At 34.3% G+C, this 17,350-nt stretch overlaps 1 protein-coding gene across 2 annotated transcripts in view; it reads left to right on the forward strand.

Annotated features, from left to right (window-relative positions):
* The window catches only part of LOC132101750 (F-BAR and double SH3 domains protein 2), a 73,765-nt gene that overhangs the window by 52,138 nt on the left and 4,277 nt on the right, over nt 1-17,350 (forward strand). The window contains exons 11-18 of one of the 2 annotated variants that reach the window (XM_059506933.1): nt 2,639-2,713; nt 4,858-4,974; nt 6,086-6,190; nt 8,798-8,959; nt 13,462-13,596; nt 14,851-14,934; nt 15,981-16,158; nt 16,976-17,196. In XM_059506933.1, the coding sequence (XP_059362916.1) occupies nt 2,639-2,713; nt 4,858-4,974; nt 6,086-6,190; nt 8,798-8,959; nt 13,462-13,596; nt 14,851-14,934; nt 15,981-16,158; nt 16,976-17,196 (1,077 nt within the window). The remainder of the gene's footprint in view (nt 1-2,638; nt 2,714-4,857; nt 4,975-6,085; nt 6,191-8,797; nt 8,960-13,461; nt 13,597-14,850; nt 14,935-15,980; nt 16,159-16,975; nt 17,197-17,350) is intronic. The other variant, XM_059506934.1, reaches the window with a different exon arrangement.

The raw sequence follows: 17,350 nt of genomic DNA on the forward strand, positions 1-17,350 counted from the left end.
AAAAAACTCACAGATTTCTTCATCACCTTCTATTTGAATCCTGACGCATCTGAGAGTCTGTGGGAACAGAATTTCTTGTTCCTGTGGTGATGAAGAAACGTCCCACTGTTTAAACTCTCGTCAGTCTCTGCTCGGTCTTTAATCACCACTCGTTTTGTGAACGTCCTCTCGAGTGTGTTTGATATTTAGTTCATGTTCTCTCAGCCATAGCGTTCCACTTTGTATCTGTCTGTGTTCTTCTATCCTATTTGAAACTTTGATTTCAGTATAGTGTGCTTTAATGGCATTTAACAACTAAATGATGACATAATTTTAACAGCGAATTTAATACAGTGACCACCGACCTATACATAAACTTTGTGATAAAAAATGATCCTTCTGTCGGAGCAATTCAAGCTTGAAAGTGCCGCTTAAATGAAAATCATGTTTGTGTGAGTTTGTGATCAATCCAGCCTGGTCAATTAAATCTACACCAGAACATCTGTTAATGTGAAATTGAGTTATTTTGACTTCTAAAGCCATTTGATATGCAACGTTCAGTTTTTAAAGGGGTGGTTCAGGATTTTTGACATCGGACCTCATTTTTAGGTCAGCCTGGTTGTTATTCATCAGTGGAGACTTTTTTTTTTTTTTAAATTATCCAGTCTTTATATTTGGATAGTTGGCCGATGCTAGGCTAGCGCGAGTCAATGGGTATATGTTAGCCAGCCATTAAAAACCGTTTTACCCGCTCCACAGTGCACCAAACGCAAATCAATTATAACACTAGACTATCGATGCAAATGTCCGTTGAGAGAATAATGTTAGAAATCAAACTTACCTTTCATCTCAATGATCCTAAAGGAACTAGTTTCTCAGCCGCTGCGGAATTTTACTTTGCTCCGGTTAGTAATGCGGCAAAAAGTAAACACAGAACAGAAGCGCACTACAGTCGTTACATCCAGCTAACCGGCTCACTCGGTTGCCTAGGTAATCAATATCACTCGGCTGCTGCTGTCGACAAGGCTTATGATTACAGGGAACAAATTATAACTAATGCAATCTGATGAAAGGTAAGTTTGATTTTTAACATTATTCTATCAACGGACATTTGCATCGATAGTCTAGTGTTATAATTGATTTGCGTTTGGTGCACTGTGGAGCGGGTAAAACGGTTTTTAATGGCTGGCTAACATATACCCATTGACTCGCGCTAGCCTAGCATCGGCTATATATCCAAATATAAAGACTGGATAATTAAAAAAAAAAATGTCTCTACTGATGAATAACAACCAGGCTGACTTAAAAATGAGGTCCGATGTCAAAAATCCCGAACCACCCCTTTAATTTAAAGTTTAATGCTTGTTCAGGGTTTACACATCTGTCATAATAATGAATTAAGGCTATTTTGAAGGGCTTTTCTTAGTATTGTTTGTCAGTTTTTTATTTTATTTATTATTAATTTGCATATTTTATTAAATTAATGATATATTCTGCAGAGTTACTAAAATGAATGATCTGATTGATGAATTTTTAGTATACTATTTTTAACTTTCATTTAAATATATTTAAATAAAGGTGTTGGAATAAGCTTAGTAATGCATTTTAGTGTGAATTTCATTTTACTACCTTTATTTTTGTTAACAACAAAAATAAATATAAAATAATGTTAAAATAAGATAAGAATGAAAAACGTTTTCTTAGCTTTCACTTTAATAAATTCCTCCCTGTTTAAGTCTGTTCTGTTTCACACGGTTTCTTTTTATGTATATAAAATGTTTTATTGTTCTCATGTTATTTCTTCCTTAAGATTTGTTGCTTTGAAAGTCATTTTGGATAGTGTCTGCTAAATGAAAAAAAATCTGCAGTTTTCTTTACTACTTTATTTTGTGTGGATCATAAAATACTCAACATGCTACTTTATGTTATTTAACAAAGTGATGTTAATTAACTTAAATAAAATTAGGATCTTCTATCTTCAGGTGCCTTTAGTATTTTTGACCAACTGCTGGAATGGTCACAGTTTTGCTTAGAATTTATTTGTTGACTGTAAAAAGAAAAAAAGCTTAATCAATTCAGTTCAAGTTTATTTGTAATACAAATCGCTGCAAAGCAGCTTTACAGAAAATATCTTCATTCTATTTTAAAGTTTCTACATTATATTTAGTTATAGCTTATCAGTGCTGACTGTCAAGTTGATGTCAATATTGCAGAAATGTACAGTAAAATTCATGCAGCTAGTTAAAGACATGTAACCAAACAGACGGTGAACACTATTAACTACAATGATTATATGTTGCAATTAAACTTTAATTAAATGCAATTAATCAATCAGCATTTAATCACTATTAAACACTCCCCAAGTACTGTATGGTTAGCATTTGCTCGCTCTTCCTTCCATCTTCCTGTAGTTCAGTGATGAATCCTGTAGTGTGACTATCCTCTCTCACTGCTCTAGAAGTTAGTATGTATTGTGTTTGCTAGCGTTGACATCTCTAAGCATCTTTCTGACTGCTTTGCTGTTTCTAACCCTGTTTTTCTGTCCTCTAACAGTCTGTTTCTAACCCTTTCATAACCCCACCGCACGCGTGTGTGCGTGCGTGCGTGTGTGTGTGTGTGCTTGTGTGTGCGCGCCCATCTTTCCTCCTCTCCGGCTCAGACTCTGAGCTCTGTGCAGCAGTTGGTGGACATTGAGCCATCGGCGGTCAGTGTGATGAGAATGACTCTGGCGCAGGTACACACTGTCTGTTGGACTTGATTTCCCATCATGCATCAGTCTCGTGCAGCCATCTTCAACTCGTTGGTTTTATTTTTGTTGTTTGCATGCTGCCATATGTCTGTGCACTTGTGGATTTTTTTAAATGGAAATGAAGATTTAGTTTTGACACTTTCAAACGTGAAGTGTGTAATGTTTGCACTGCTAGAGTTTGACTGTAGGGAAGCACTTTCTGTTTGTCTGACCAATAGCTGATGGGAGTTTGAAAACAATTATGAATATGATCGATCAACAGTACACACACACACACACACACACACACACAGTGTTTTCCTTCATACAGACATACAGAAAGTGTCAAAGTCCTATGCATTCCATCACGCTCTCCCAGAAAGCATGTCTCAGAGTTTGAAGCAGAGACACATGGGATTGATTAGGCCTTTGTGAGCTCCTCTGATCCAGATGGAGACCCTGCAGACTGTCATGTGTTTCCCAGCAGACTCGGGCAACCCAGCATGCCTCAAACACATTCGCCACATCTGCTTAAGGTCAAGCCGAGAGGAAAAACAGGAAGACAGACAAAAGGAGAGCAATGTTTGGATGCATCTTTTTTTTCTTTTGAGAAACGCTTGTCAGCCATGACTAGTGTTGATTTCAGACTGATGTGGCAATATCAAGTGAAGACGCTTGTGTTAAAGCACTCTGATTGAGTTTGTATTGATCAGTGCTGTCAGACTCAAATATTCACACACACAAGGATGCAGAGTCAGCGATACTGTCAAATACACCACTCATATCACAGGATACTGCCATTTGTTCTACTAGAATTGAGCAGAATATGCTGCCTGTTTTCTATTGGAGGATAAATATGAGACTCATCAGATTAAAGGGCTTTTTTTGTTTCTTAGAAAAATACACATACATTCTAATGTTTGTTTAGTCAGCTTCTAAAATAAGTCAAATGAATATAGATGAGAAGCCATGGACTAAAAACCACAGATGTTTTGATTTAATGTGTAATGTTTAATGTACTGCAGTTTTAAAATTAACATGAATTTGTCATTGAAACCCATTTTATTTTTATAATGTTGTGACATTCAATATTCAACTGAAGAAATGTGTAGGGTGGGATTTATTTATCAAGGCAATGAAAAATAAAAGAGATTGTTGAAGGAGAAAGTTTGATGAAAGATTATGAATTATATATTCTAATTTGATTATGGAGATTATTCCCCTTTTCAGTAACATACACTACTGTTCAAAAGTTTTTAGATATATATATATATATATATATATATATATATATATATATATATATATATATATATATATATATATATTGAATTAAATATCTTATGCTTACCAAAGCTGCATTTATTTGATTAAAAGAAAACACAATAAAAGTGTAATATTATTACAATTTAAAATATCTGATTTCAACTGTAATATATATAAAATGTAATTTATTCCAGTGACCAAATCTGTATTTTCAGCATTATTCCTTCAGTCTTCAGTGTCACATGATCTTCAGAAATCATTCTAAAATACTGATTTACTGCTCAATAAACATTTCTGATTGTTATCAATGATGAAAACCATTATGCTGCTTCATATTTTTTGGAAATTAGATTTCTTCACACTCTCATAAGAGACTTTTGTCTAAATGTATTTTGTTTTCAGGTGTTTAAGCTCAGAGATAAATGCATGGGAGAGACGTATAATTAGTGGACGACATCTGGAATGGTCTTGAAAAAGAGACTTACTTGAGATTTGAAAAGACTTTGCAACAATCTAAATGAAATAAGAGTTCATCAGATACATGCATGTTTCACAATGAGCCTCAACTCGCCTCCTAAAAAAATATTTATGTTGCATTGCATCCTTTATCAGAAGAATCAAGCTTTTTTTTTTCTCCACAATCCTCAGACCTGTCGTTTGTTAACCGTCTTTTCCCACTAAACCTCTGTTAATCCAGGCAGGTTGGTTAATTTGAGATGATTAACGAATCATCCTGTGCTTTAGAGATGTTGAAATGTTCTCAGCACTGGATCTGTGCTTTTGTGTTTAATTGTGAATGTAATGAGTCTGATCTCAGACCTGTGATTCAGGCAGGTGTGTGTTGCTGTGGTAACCAGTTCTGTGTGTGTGTGTGTGTGTGTTAGAGTCGACAGCTGGAATCAGAGACAGGAACCACCGAAGAACACAGTCTCAACAAAGAGGCGAGGAAATGGGCCACACGTGTGGCTCGCGAACACAAGAACATCATCCATTACACACGGGTGAGAGGAGCTGGATGACACACACACACACACACATACACACATTTAGGCTCCCAAACAACATCTATGTCAAACCTCAGCACACTTAAACACTTACAAATCTTCTGTAGGTATTGAGATGCAAATTAATAATTTTATAGTAATTACAAGTGATAAGGTTTAATTTCACAATCATGTTCATGTCACAATAATCCACCAAAAGAAAAAAGAAATTAACACTAAGTCTGGAAATTTTACATTTGAGGATTGTTTATTTATTTTTGTCATTTACATTATTCTCAGTGGTGGTTGTTTTTGCATGTTAATTATGCAGTATTTTTAATCCACAATAAAGCATATTGCATTCATATTAAATACAATATTATCTGTATTGCAACATTATTTTATTTATATGACATTCTGTGAGATCCAACCCCAAATTCTGGATATTTTACATTTGAGGATTTGATACAAATTCTGTTGAGATGCAAATTAATAGTTTAATTACAGATGACTAAGACATAAACTGTTTCACAGGAGGAGATGTAATCTCAAAATCCATCCAGGTCACATAATTCCTCAAAATTAACAGAAATGATCATTTGTTTTACTATTTTAGTGAACTTTACTATTTTATTTTATAATTGTATTTTTCTTTACTTTATTTTTTATTTGAGTTTTTTTTTTCATTTATTTATTTTACTTTATTTTACATTAATTTGTTATTTTATGTTATTTAATTTTCAGTGAGTTCCAGCCCCAAATTCTTGCAGAACAATAGTATACTATAGTTTTTGTATTGCAATCATTTTATCAAAATAAAAGTGGTAAAACAGTTTACTTTCTTTAAAATGTACTATATAGTCTGAAAGAGAACTGTGCAGAGTAATCATTAAAAAAAAATCACAATGTTATTAAAATGTTCAAATGTCTTCTCATATGACCTCATCGCTTCTTAAAGTTAGTGTGAGATTGAGAGGAAAGTCTGGTCATAATTCAGGAATGTCCTGTGCGATTGTTAGATTAGTGGCAGGAAATGTGGTCTGATGCTGTTTTCTTCTTAGGTTTTGTTGCTTGATGAGCTGATTGAATAGAATTGAGCTGATTGAACGGTGATTTGTTTTTATGGCAGGCTCTAGAGGAATGTGAGACGCTCGGGACTCCGCCCACGGAACAGAGCCGGAATGAGCTGGAATTCCGAATAGAGGAGGCCAAGGAGAACATCCGCAAAGCAGAGGTGATGTAATGATGCTCATCATGTTATTTCAAGGAACACAACAGGGAACGTTTAGCAGGATATTTATGCTGCTGTTTGCCCTACAGTAAAAGAGAGGACAGGAGATGAGATTTAGCTTTTATTTTTGTCTTTTCCTCGGATTCTGCATCATATCGCTTCAGAAGGCTTGGGATATAATGTGTAAGTCAATTACACTGAAGAAAAAAAAACTGATGTAGAATCAATTTTAACTCAGAAAGTGATAGTAAATGAAATGTATTAGATGAAAAATTTAGAAAATAGTATTTTCATGTAAATGTACTTCGGCTACAAAAAATGTAGAGCTAGATGGCATCCATCTGTATTTACTTGTGCTGTAAACACAGAATGGTTTTGTTAATGCATTTATTTAAGTAGCATTTCATTAGTTTTTATTAGCCCAAACAAGACAGAAGTGCTTAATGATGTGCCAGATATATGTCTGTCTTTCTGTAATGCATGCACTTCTCTTTCCGAACGAAGCTCTGTCTATCGATCTGTTCAGAGACGGGCTGTCAGTGTCTTTGTCTGATGGATGTGTCCTCTCCTGGAAGATGTCTTTACACATGAATCCAGCCGTCGAAGCGAAGCGCCCTCTGCTGGCCCTGCCTCTGTCCTCTCTTAGAGAGTAGATATTAAAGGAATTCTTCATCCAAAAATGACAATTGTGTCATAGTTTAAACGTGACTCAAACCCATATGACTTCATTATTCCTTGAAGAAGGAATTCTGTGAATATTTGAATGGCTTTTCCATGTCCTGGCAGCATACAATGATTAAGAAATGAATGAACCATGAAAATGCTATATTCTTTTTATTTGATTTCAGCTGTTTTTCTGTTAATGAAAAGATTTTTAATAGTTTTAGTTTACAATAACAACACTGGGCTACAATGGACAACTGGTTTGGTTTGAATACTACAGTAAATGTAAACTATGAACAGAAAAATCTATTATTAAATAGCTTTTTATCTTTAGGCTACATTTATAAAGTGTTTTATAAAGTGCAATAACAAACAATCAATGAACCATAAAAGTATGCTATGTTCCAAGTCTTCGTAATTCATGCAATAGCTTAAAATATAAAGTTTTATGCATGCTTCTGGTTAGTCATCATTGACTCCAAACAAATTGGTTCTTGCACATCTTGTAACTGATAAAACCCCACCAAATTTGAATATGCATAAGTGATAAATGAAAATATGCATAAATTCCTCATTATAAAGTCATATGGGTTTGGAAAAATACGAGAGAGAGCAAATGATGACAGAATTGACATTTTTGGATGAGACAAATTAATGACAATAAGTAATTACAGAGAATTTAATGGACTAGATGCTGTAGATAAAACACCATCTTTGTTTTTTTCTCTTGAACGCTTGAAGCCCATTAGTTCTTACAAACCATTAAATATTTAATAACCCCATTAAGAACTAATGGACAACCAGAACAAACAGAATAAGAGATGAAATATAAAGTTACGTTTGGAAATGTTAAGCTGTTATTTGGCAGCAGGCAATGTGCCAGAGAAATCTGAGTTTAGGCTACTCATCAACACATGTTAAAGGTATAATTGCATTTTAATTATTTCCTTTAGAAGTGTCTTGTCCCATCAGAATTACACAGAAATGAATGTCTGAGGGAGTCCACACTGAAATGGGTTTAATCCGCCCCTAGTTTTAGTAATTGTATTATTTTAACCTTTAATTCAGTTAATTGCCAAGGCATAATTTCACATTTTTGTATGGACAACTTATTTGTTGCTTGAAAATTACAGTATATGTAAGCTGTTTCCTTTTTTTCTTTATTTTAAATGAGCTTTTATATTTGTAGTTTTCATTGTATTTGTCCTTTTTTTGTAATTTGTAGTTTGTGGGGGTTTTAATGTATATTTAGCTTTTATTTTAGTTTTAATTTTAACCATTTAAGTAACTTCTAATGCAATATTTTAATTGTCATTCTTCATGTTTTAAATTTAAAAAATGTAAGCTCTTTTTCAATTCTAATTTTGGTTGCTTGAATACTAGAGTATATGTAAACTTTTGTATGAACAGACAAGATTCATTAAGTTTCTTTAGTTTTAGTTTTTTTTATATACTGTTGTCATTTTTATATTTCTATTTTATTTTTCAGATTTAATTTTTTATTTCAACTTTAATTTGAGTAATTTTATTACTTTTTTACCTGTATATTTTAAATTAGTTAGTTTCATTTTATTCATATTAATTAAATTTTTTTAGTTTGTTTTGAAATATTTCTATTTAGCAATTTAGTAATTTCCTATTGAAATGTTTGTAAGATAGTAATTTATTTGTACTTCACTCTTATTAATTTACTACTTCAACGTACATATTTATAAACATATTTATTATTAAATATTCAGTAGATTTGTTTCAACTGTTTTAATGTATATTTCTCTTTATCTTTCATTTATTTTATTTAAAAGGCTACTACTTTCATTTTATTTCAGCTCTTTTTCCGTTAGCACAAAAGATTTGTAGTAGTTTAGGTTTAGATTAACCCCACCAGACTGAACTCACCACACTGGACTATTAGTTATTCACTCAGGACTGTCTGTCCTTGTGTTTCAGACTCTGAAGCTGAAAGCAGAAGCGCGTCTGGACCTCCTGCGGCAGGTGGGTGTTTCTGTGGACACGTGGCTGAAGAGTGCCATGAACCAGGTGATGGAGGAGCTGGAGAACGAGCGCTGGGCGACGCTGCCCACCCTCACCACCCACAACCTCTCTCTGTCGGTGAGATCTAAGAGCTTACATGCAGATTCTCTCTCTTTGCTTGCTCAATATCAAATGATGCAGTTGAGGTGGGATTTTGTTCTCATGCATTTGGTAAACGAGTCAGGCCATGCTCCCCGACTCGCTCCTTCCGGTTTCTGTCAGCGCCATTGTTTTCAGAGCAGCCTAAACAAACACTTGCCACAGCAGAGAGAAATCATGTTGATCACAGCAGACAAACGCCACCACGTTCCCCTGAACTCAACAGATGCACTCACACAGACCTCCCCGATCCCTTTGAGGTGCTAGAAGATGTGACCGGGAGTTAGGACTCTGGCTGGAATTGTGCACACTGTTTGAACACTTTCGCTTTCGTGTTTTTGGTGCACGGTTTACACACTTTCATAGTTATTCCCAAACATTTCTTTCTCTCTCTCTCTCACACACACACACACTTTTGTTTTTGTGTAAAGTGGGTTCATCCCATAGGTGTAATGGTTTTTATACTGTACAAACTGTATATTCTATGGCCCTACACCAACCCTACACCTAACCCTAACCCTCACAGGAAACTTTGTGCATTTTTACTTTCTCAAAAAAACTCTGTATGATTTATAAGCCTTTTGATAAAAGGGGACATGGGTTATGTCCTCATAAGTCACCCTCTCCTTGTAATACCTGTGTCATACCCATATCATTATTCAGAGTTGTGTCCTGATATGACACAAAAACAAGAGCACGCACACACACACACACCCACACACACACACACACACACTATAATAGAAAAGTTGATAACAAATGAATATCTTGCAGCATTTTTTTGAACAGAATGGGGGAAAAGCACAGAAATATGATTAAGCTCTTCGGTTTATTTATTTATTTCTTATATAACATATTTATTATATTTCAAATGTATGAATATTGCATTTTTATTGTATTTAAAAATTATATTGTAATGTTTATATATTTATAATAATTACACATATAATATAAATATTTGAATGATATAAGTTTTTATTAAATACACATTTTTATTATGTTAATTATATTTATCATATATTAAAAAATTATAGATATTTTATCAATATTATTATATTTTTATAATAAATAGACGTTTATATATTTTATGTTAATGTAATTTGTTATATTTACAAATTTATTTATATTTAAGAATTATACATATACATTTTTACATTTATTTTTAGTAAATATACAAAGAGACACCTCAACCACAACCATAAACAAGCCACATACTACAACAGCTCCTATTTTACAATATAATTAAAATAATAATCTTATCCTCACTTTTTCTGGATCAGTGCAGCTGCTAAATTAATAAACAATAAAAGTAGTCTCTCACAATTTTTTCTTAAGCCTTCTAGCTGTTACATGCCAATTATTATTTTTTTTTAGCTAGTTGTCACTTTTTGCACTGCTTTAAAGTCTGTTTGTTGAGCAAATCTATGGTGTGCAATTGTTTTGCAGTTCAGAAGAGCGTCATGAGCTGCAAGCTGACTAATTGTTTTTTATACTCCATAGTAAAGAATGAGAACAGTGCACCAATGTTGTTGAGCACAAGTGTGAAGTACTGCGATGCTAAACACGAACATAGTGTGAAGCATCAAGGTCATTGTAAAGATTGAGTGATTTTAGGTAAGACAGCAGAAATATAAGTAACGTAGCAGAGTTCAGATTGACCTGGGTCTGTGGTTTAATATTCAGCTCTCAGCGCTACGCAGCACACAGACAGAGACGGAGAGATATTTTAGGATGCGAGGAGATGACAAAAGCATATATGAAATGAAAAGAGAAAGTTAGTTTACAGAAAGATAATTTACGCACATCTTTGTGCTAAGCCTGTAAAGCCTGACATATTCAATAATTGTTTGTTTGTTCTTCATGCAACTTTTTGTTGAACCGTTTATTGATGCATTTCAACATGATTTTTGTTGCAATGGATAGAAAATCAAGTAAACCTAAAGATGCTTCAAACAATAAACCTATTTTTACATTTACTTTATAAAAATCATAAGATTTTGCCATGAGGAACAAGCTGAAGGTGGACATTTCTACAATTGTACTAAAAGACATTTACTTGTTAAAAAGTATTTAAAGCTGTTGATAAGAAGACCTTGGGTGTACCACAGGTTGAGAATCAATATTAATACAGTAGGCTTTATATGGTTAAGATAACAGAGACCTCAAAGGCAGAGTTGGAAAGTAACGAATTACATTTACTCGCGTTACTGTAATTGAGTAGCTTTTTTGTGTACTAATACTTTTTAAAGTAATTTTTTAAATCTGTAATTTTACTTTTACTTAAGTATATTTTGTTTGAAGTATTGTACTTCGCTACATTTTAAAACACATTTTAAAACACATTAATTACTGAGTAAAAAAAAAATCGCTCCCTGGAAACTACGTCAGTAAATAATGGGCAGGAGGGCAAACTGGCGCTAAAATCACAAGAAAGATGCAGACGGACAAAACAGGCGTTAGTGGTGCAGACACCGCTGAAAACGAAACCCCGTCATATTCTGAAGTTGAACTCGAAGGAAATGAAGTGAACCCCTGGCCATATGCATGCTCTATTATGCAGTGTAAGCTGTACTTGCCTAGGGAGACCAAACTAGCAGCTTATAAAATCTCGACAAGACATCAACCCTTCGCAAGAATGTAGAGGTAAGCTAAATAATTGCATCGTTGCATTGATGGTTAAAATGAAGCTTTGACATTTTAGCAAGAGGTTTTGCACAAATTAGCCAAAAAGACAGTGGTGAGAAGTGTGCTATATATATCGTCTGCGATGATAATATATTTTTTGTTTTAATGATGTGCGCACGCATTTATAGTGCGTTCTTTCACTGTCTGATTCAGTCTTCTAAAATGCATTTAGAATGATCACAAAATTGAAGATATAGGGGCAGAAAATTCACATAGTTATATAATTTCATATATTAAATCAAAATCACACAAAGAATGCCATCTTTTCCTCCAAAAATCATCATGAATATATACATACATATATATAACAGTTCAGTAAACAAGTTAATTAAGAGACTTGCGTTTTAGACACCATATTGCCTTTTTTAGCTCTATTTCTACAACAGAAAATAATTCCAAACACAGCCACCAAAGCACAGTTTTGCGTCTCTGAGCAACGTGAAAGTGTTTCGTTCCTGAATGAATCAACCGTTTAAATGATTCGGTTCAATCGCAATGACTCGCTTATTAACAGTGACTTGCTGACACATACTGGCCATTTTAATTTCACATTTAAAGTATCTTTTGATTTTTTTTAAATAATTAATTTCTTATCATTTCAAATGAGTATTCAACATTTTATGTCTTGTATATCAAAACATTATTCATGCATTTGTAACTGCAGGTTAAATGCATTCTTGTCCTGCCTTAAACAGTGTAATACATCTAAATGCCACTTCCAATGAATCTTCTGCATTTCCTCTGCATTAAAAGATGAGTTTGTTGATACTGATTTGCCTGGTAACAGCCCAAATGTTTTATTATTCTAAATAACTGATTCCTTTCATTAAAAACAACTAGTTTGAGATTAATAGACCTATCCCAGGGGTGTCAAACTCAGTTCCTGGAGGGCCGTAGCCCTGCAGAGTTTAGTTCTAACCCTGCTCCAGCACACATATCATGTAGTTTTCAAATAAACCTAAATGATTAGATTAGCTGGATCAGGTGTGTTTAATTAGGGTTAAATCTAAACTGTGCAGGACTGTGGCCCTCCAGGAACTGAGTTTGACACCCTTGGTCTGTCCCATTTTTGACTCCCTCCCACTGTTAAAATGTAACTAAGTAATTTTTACTCTGAGTAAATTTTAAATGAGCTACTTTTTACTTTTACTTGAGTAGATTTTTAGACTGGTACTTTTACTTGTACTTAAGTAAAATTTCATTAATGTAATGGTACTTTTACTTGAGTAGAATATTTTTGTACTCTTTCCACCTCTGCTCAAAGGGTTTTTTCACACTTAGTCTAATCTTTATTACCTCATCACAAGCTGTTTAATGTCGGCAGTGGGCGTGGTCTGTAGATCAGGCTCCGCCCACCACATCACAGATTAGAATGACCTCGCCTGTTCCCATGATTCAGTTCTGTTGACCTTCACTAACTGACACAGGATCAGTTTTCATCCGTAATTGTTCTGAGAGATGCGCATTGAACACCTGTGAAGGTATGAGTGTCCTTTGCTTGTGTCCTTTGTTGAGGATTTTATTCTTCTGTCTGCCACGTTTAGTCTCCTGGGGAAAAATGGACACCTGATCCTCTCTAGACCAATGAGATTATCCTATAAGAGTGGGCGGATACTAAGTAAAGTCTACACAACAATGGTATATTGGTCTGTTGAGTTGTTTGTTGCATGCCGTTGTATTTTGTCACACAAAAAAGCCCTCTGCCAAACTTTCTGAAGGTTATTGACCAGTACTGAGCCAACGAGAGAGCCGTGCTGTTTGTCAGTGTGGTGACGCTCACTGTTGTGTCTCTGTAGACCACGGTGGATTTGGATAGAGAGGAAGGAGAAGAATTAGAAGAGAACATGGAGACGTACGACGACAGCAGCTCGAGTCCGTCAGGAACCCTGAGGAACTATCCGCTCACCTGCAAGGTGCTCTACTCTTACAAGGTAAAAGACACCGTCTTTTTGATTTTGTTAACTAAAACTATTAAAACAAGTTTTTGTTCATTGAAATAAAGTAAAATAAAACAAATAATATTAGATGAAAAACTTCAAAAAAAAGAAAAACTTTTTCCTAGTATCAAATCTAATTTATAATAAATAATAATCATGTATTTATATATTTTATACATCATTAATGTTATTCTAAAGTATTAAAAGTTCAAGAAGTGGAGTTATTAATAATAAATTATGCATAGAATTATATAAAAAAGTAATGCATATTAATTTATGTTTGGTAAAATGTTTATAATATATTAATTTTATTTTATTTAACATTTATTACAAACATTTTTTTTATCATGTTTATAAAGTATACATACTATTTATAAACCATATATGTTAAATTATTTGTCAATGTATTTATTTGTTAGATTGTATATTTATTTTTAAAAAGCACATTTAGCTGTGGTTTAGGAACAATCTGAAAATGTTTTTTCATTGAAATAAAGCTGAAATAAAATGAAATATGAATATAAGATAAAAAATACTAAAACTCTTAAACTAGAATTGAAAATGATGAAAATAATGCTGAAATAAGCTGAAGTACTAGTAAGTGGTAAGTTAAATGTTAAAGCCTTAAATTGACTAAAACAAAAACCAGAAAATTAATATAAAACTAAATAGGTATATATTTAATAAAATGTATGGAAATGACAAAAACAGAAAAAATGACTAAAATGTGAAATAGTAGCATATAAATATCATGTAATAAACCTCGTCAGCGTCTCTTCCATGTTTTATACATATGGTACCATTTGAAAATCAAACTTTCATGAACTTTGGCATTGTTTGGGATTCTTTGCTCTCACAAACATGACCTTGTTGAGATAAGTCTCAAATGTCTGCCCCCTGCAGTTGTTCAAATGTATTTGGAAACATTAGCTTAGCAATAACATTAGTCAAAGACAAAATCTCCGTTGGTCACATTTTTCTCCTCCTTGCCCAGCAGCTTGGCTTATGAATATTAATTATGTTGTGTGCATTGTGTGCTTCCTATTTGTATCCATCATTCTGCAGCCAAATAAAATAAATATTTTAAAATCGTAATGATTATATACTCATGCTACACCCCTGCATTTTACTGCATCATGCTCATGTGTGTAAAGATAGTTTCTGGGAAACTACTAAAATATCAGCTGATCTGTGGAAAATATTAACCAAGCATTGCTCAATAGTGTTTTACCTCTCTCCGTCTCTCAGGCCTCTCAGCCCGACGAACTAACCATCGACGAGCAGGAGATGTTGGATGTTATAGAAGATGGAGACATGGAGGACTGGGTGAAGGTAAACCATTTAAACCATTGCTTATTTCACTTAGGATCTACAGAAGAAAAGGATTTGTGTGTGTCTTGTAATGTGCCAAAAATAAGATTTACACCGAATTCCAGTTACTCCAAAAGTTGGTTGAATTCTTTTGAAAACTGAATTCTGAGAGAGTGCAGATTCTGTTTGGGCCCGTTTATGAGATTTAATAATTTTATGATAGTTTAGTAGTTTTTCACATCTTTTCACAATAAGAATCATTCAAACTACAATCTATAGAATTCATTTAAAAATATTAGAATACATTTTCATTTCTTGCAAGCTTTTAAAGCAATAAACCCCAAGAAGCCATGGTTTACAGTGAATTTATAACAGCTAAAGTTTGTTGTTAGGCATGACGCGAAGTTGTTATAAATTCACTGTAAACCATGGCTTTATGGGGCTTACTGCTTTTATAAAACGGTTATTCTGTATACGTAGTAAGGTTTCACAGAATAAAACAGTGCAAGTGAAGTTAAATGATATAAGTAAAAGCAGTATTCTTCAACCAAACAATGTACTGTAGTTCCTCAGAAACATTTGTGGTTCCAACAAAGTGGTTTCCGAGCAACACTCAGAAGTAAACAAAGGTGTATGTCTCAGCCAATTAGAATCAAGGACCGAATCAATCAGTTTTATAAAGCATAATTTAATATGTTTAGATTCACCCAAGAGATTTTTCACTTCAAAATTAGTGCAGAAATTCCATTTGGATTCCAGCGTTATTCCAAAAGTTCCATTCACAAACTTTTTGAATGAGGGTTGTCTGAATTCTGTGGGAGTCAGTGATGATTCTACGTGGGCCTTTGTCCTTGCATGTTTGACATTAAATATTTTGGTGATTATTATCAATTGATTATTTTATTTTGAGTCATTTGCTTATTCATTTAGCTCGGTTTAACAGATTTATCATGTTAAGATAAACTACAGATTTTTTTTATCTAACAAAGTCAATGAAGAAAATTGGATTGAAGTCTGCAGATTGTGTCTGGGTGACTGCTGCTGAATGTTGTCATGGTTGGTTCCAGGCGCGGAATAAGTCCGGTCAGGTGGGCTACGTCCCAGAGAAGTACCTGCAGTTCCCCACGTCCAACAGCGTCCTGAGCATGCTCCAGTCCCTCGCTGCTCTGGACGCACGCTCACACTCCTCCAGCAACTCCACGGAGCCTGAGCTGGCATCAGGCAGCTTCAACGGAGACAGCAGCAGTGAGTCACACACACAGACGGGTGCATGCTGATGGTTTGTGTGGGAGATGATGTGAGCCACATTGCATCTAAATATTAATTCTGACCTTTATTCATGAAAATGTGTCATGCTACTACTGTGTTGGTTTATTTATTTATTTATTTATTTTTGACATAGTACTAGGTTTTGTTTTTGTTTTTTTCACAAACATGGAGACAACCTGGAAATGAATAAAAAATAATTAGACATGGAAGACACAATTATATTCATCAAGGATGCAATAAATTGATCAAAAGTAAAATTCATAAAATATTTAATTTTCAAACAAATGCATCCTCTTTAAGTTTCTATTCATCAGAGAACCCTGAAAATATTTTTAGCACTGTTTCCTCAAAAATATGAAGCAGCACAACGGTTTTCAACATTGATAATAATCAGAAATGTTTCTTGAGCATCAAATCAGCATATTAGAATTATTTCTGAAGGATCGATGGTAAATAAATTCAAATTTCAACACAGCAATAAATTACATTTGAACATATATTCAAATAGAAAAGAGTTTCCATGTTGCGGTTTTTACTCTATTTTTGGTCAAATACATGTATCCTCTGTGAGCTTTTTTAATTAAATCTTACAGACCCCAAACTTTTAGCAGACAAAAAAACTCTGAAAGCTGTGAAAATGACTTGATCTCAGACCTTTAAGCAGTGCGTGCCATTGTAAAGACTTCGAGTCGATCCCCCACAGCCTCATTTTTAGCCACATTACATTCAAGATGCCATCTAACCTGACCGAGGCGTATTAATAAGCTATATCTTTCCTCTTCCTCTCTTCCAGTGAGTTTTGTTAAGGCCATGTACGACTACGAGGGTCAGACAGATGACGAGCTGTCATTCCCAGAGGGAGCCATCATCCGCATCCTCAACAAGGACAACCAGGAGGACGACGGCTTCTGGGAGGGAGAGTTTAACGGTCGGGTGGGCGTCTTTCCGTCCGTGCTGGTGGAGGACCTGACCGCCTCAGAGAACGGAGACGCTCACTGGGGAACAGACACACAGGTGAGACCGCACAGTCTCTGTGTCCACACTTATAGTGTGTATCTGAGTGGGTTTGATGTCTGAGTGTTGTTGGTGTTGTTGATTACAGGCATGGCTGCTTCCTTCCTGTAATTAACATCATCCGGCCACATCAAAGCAATTCTCATCTTGTTCT

Source organism: Carassius carassius, chromosome 23 (genome assembly GCF_963082965.1).
Source record: "Carassius carassius chromosome 23, fCarCar2.1, whole genome shotgun sequence".
NCBI lineage: Eukaryota > Metazoa > Chordata > Actinopteri > Cypriniformes > Cyprinidae > Carassius > Carassius carassius.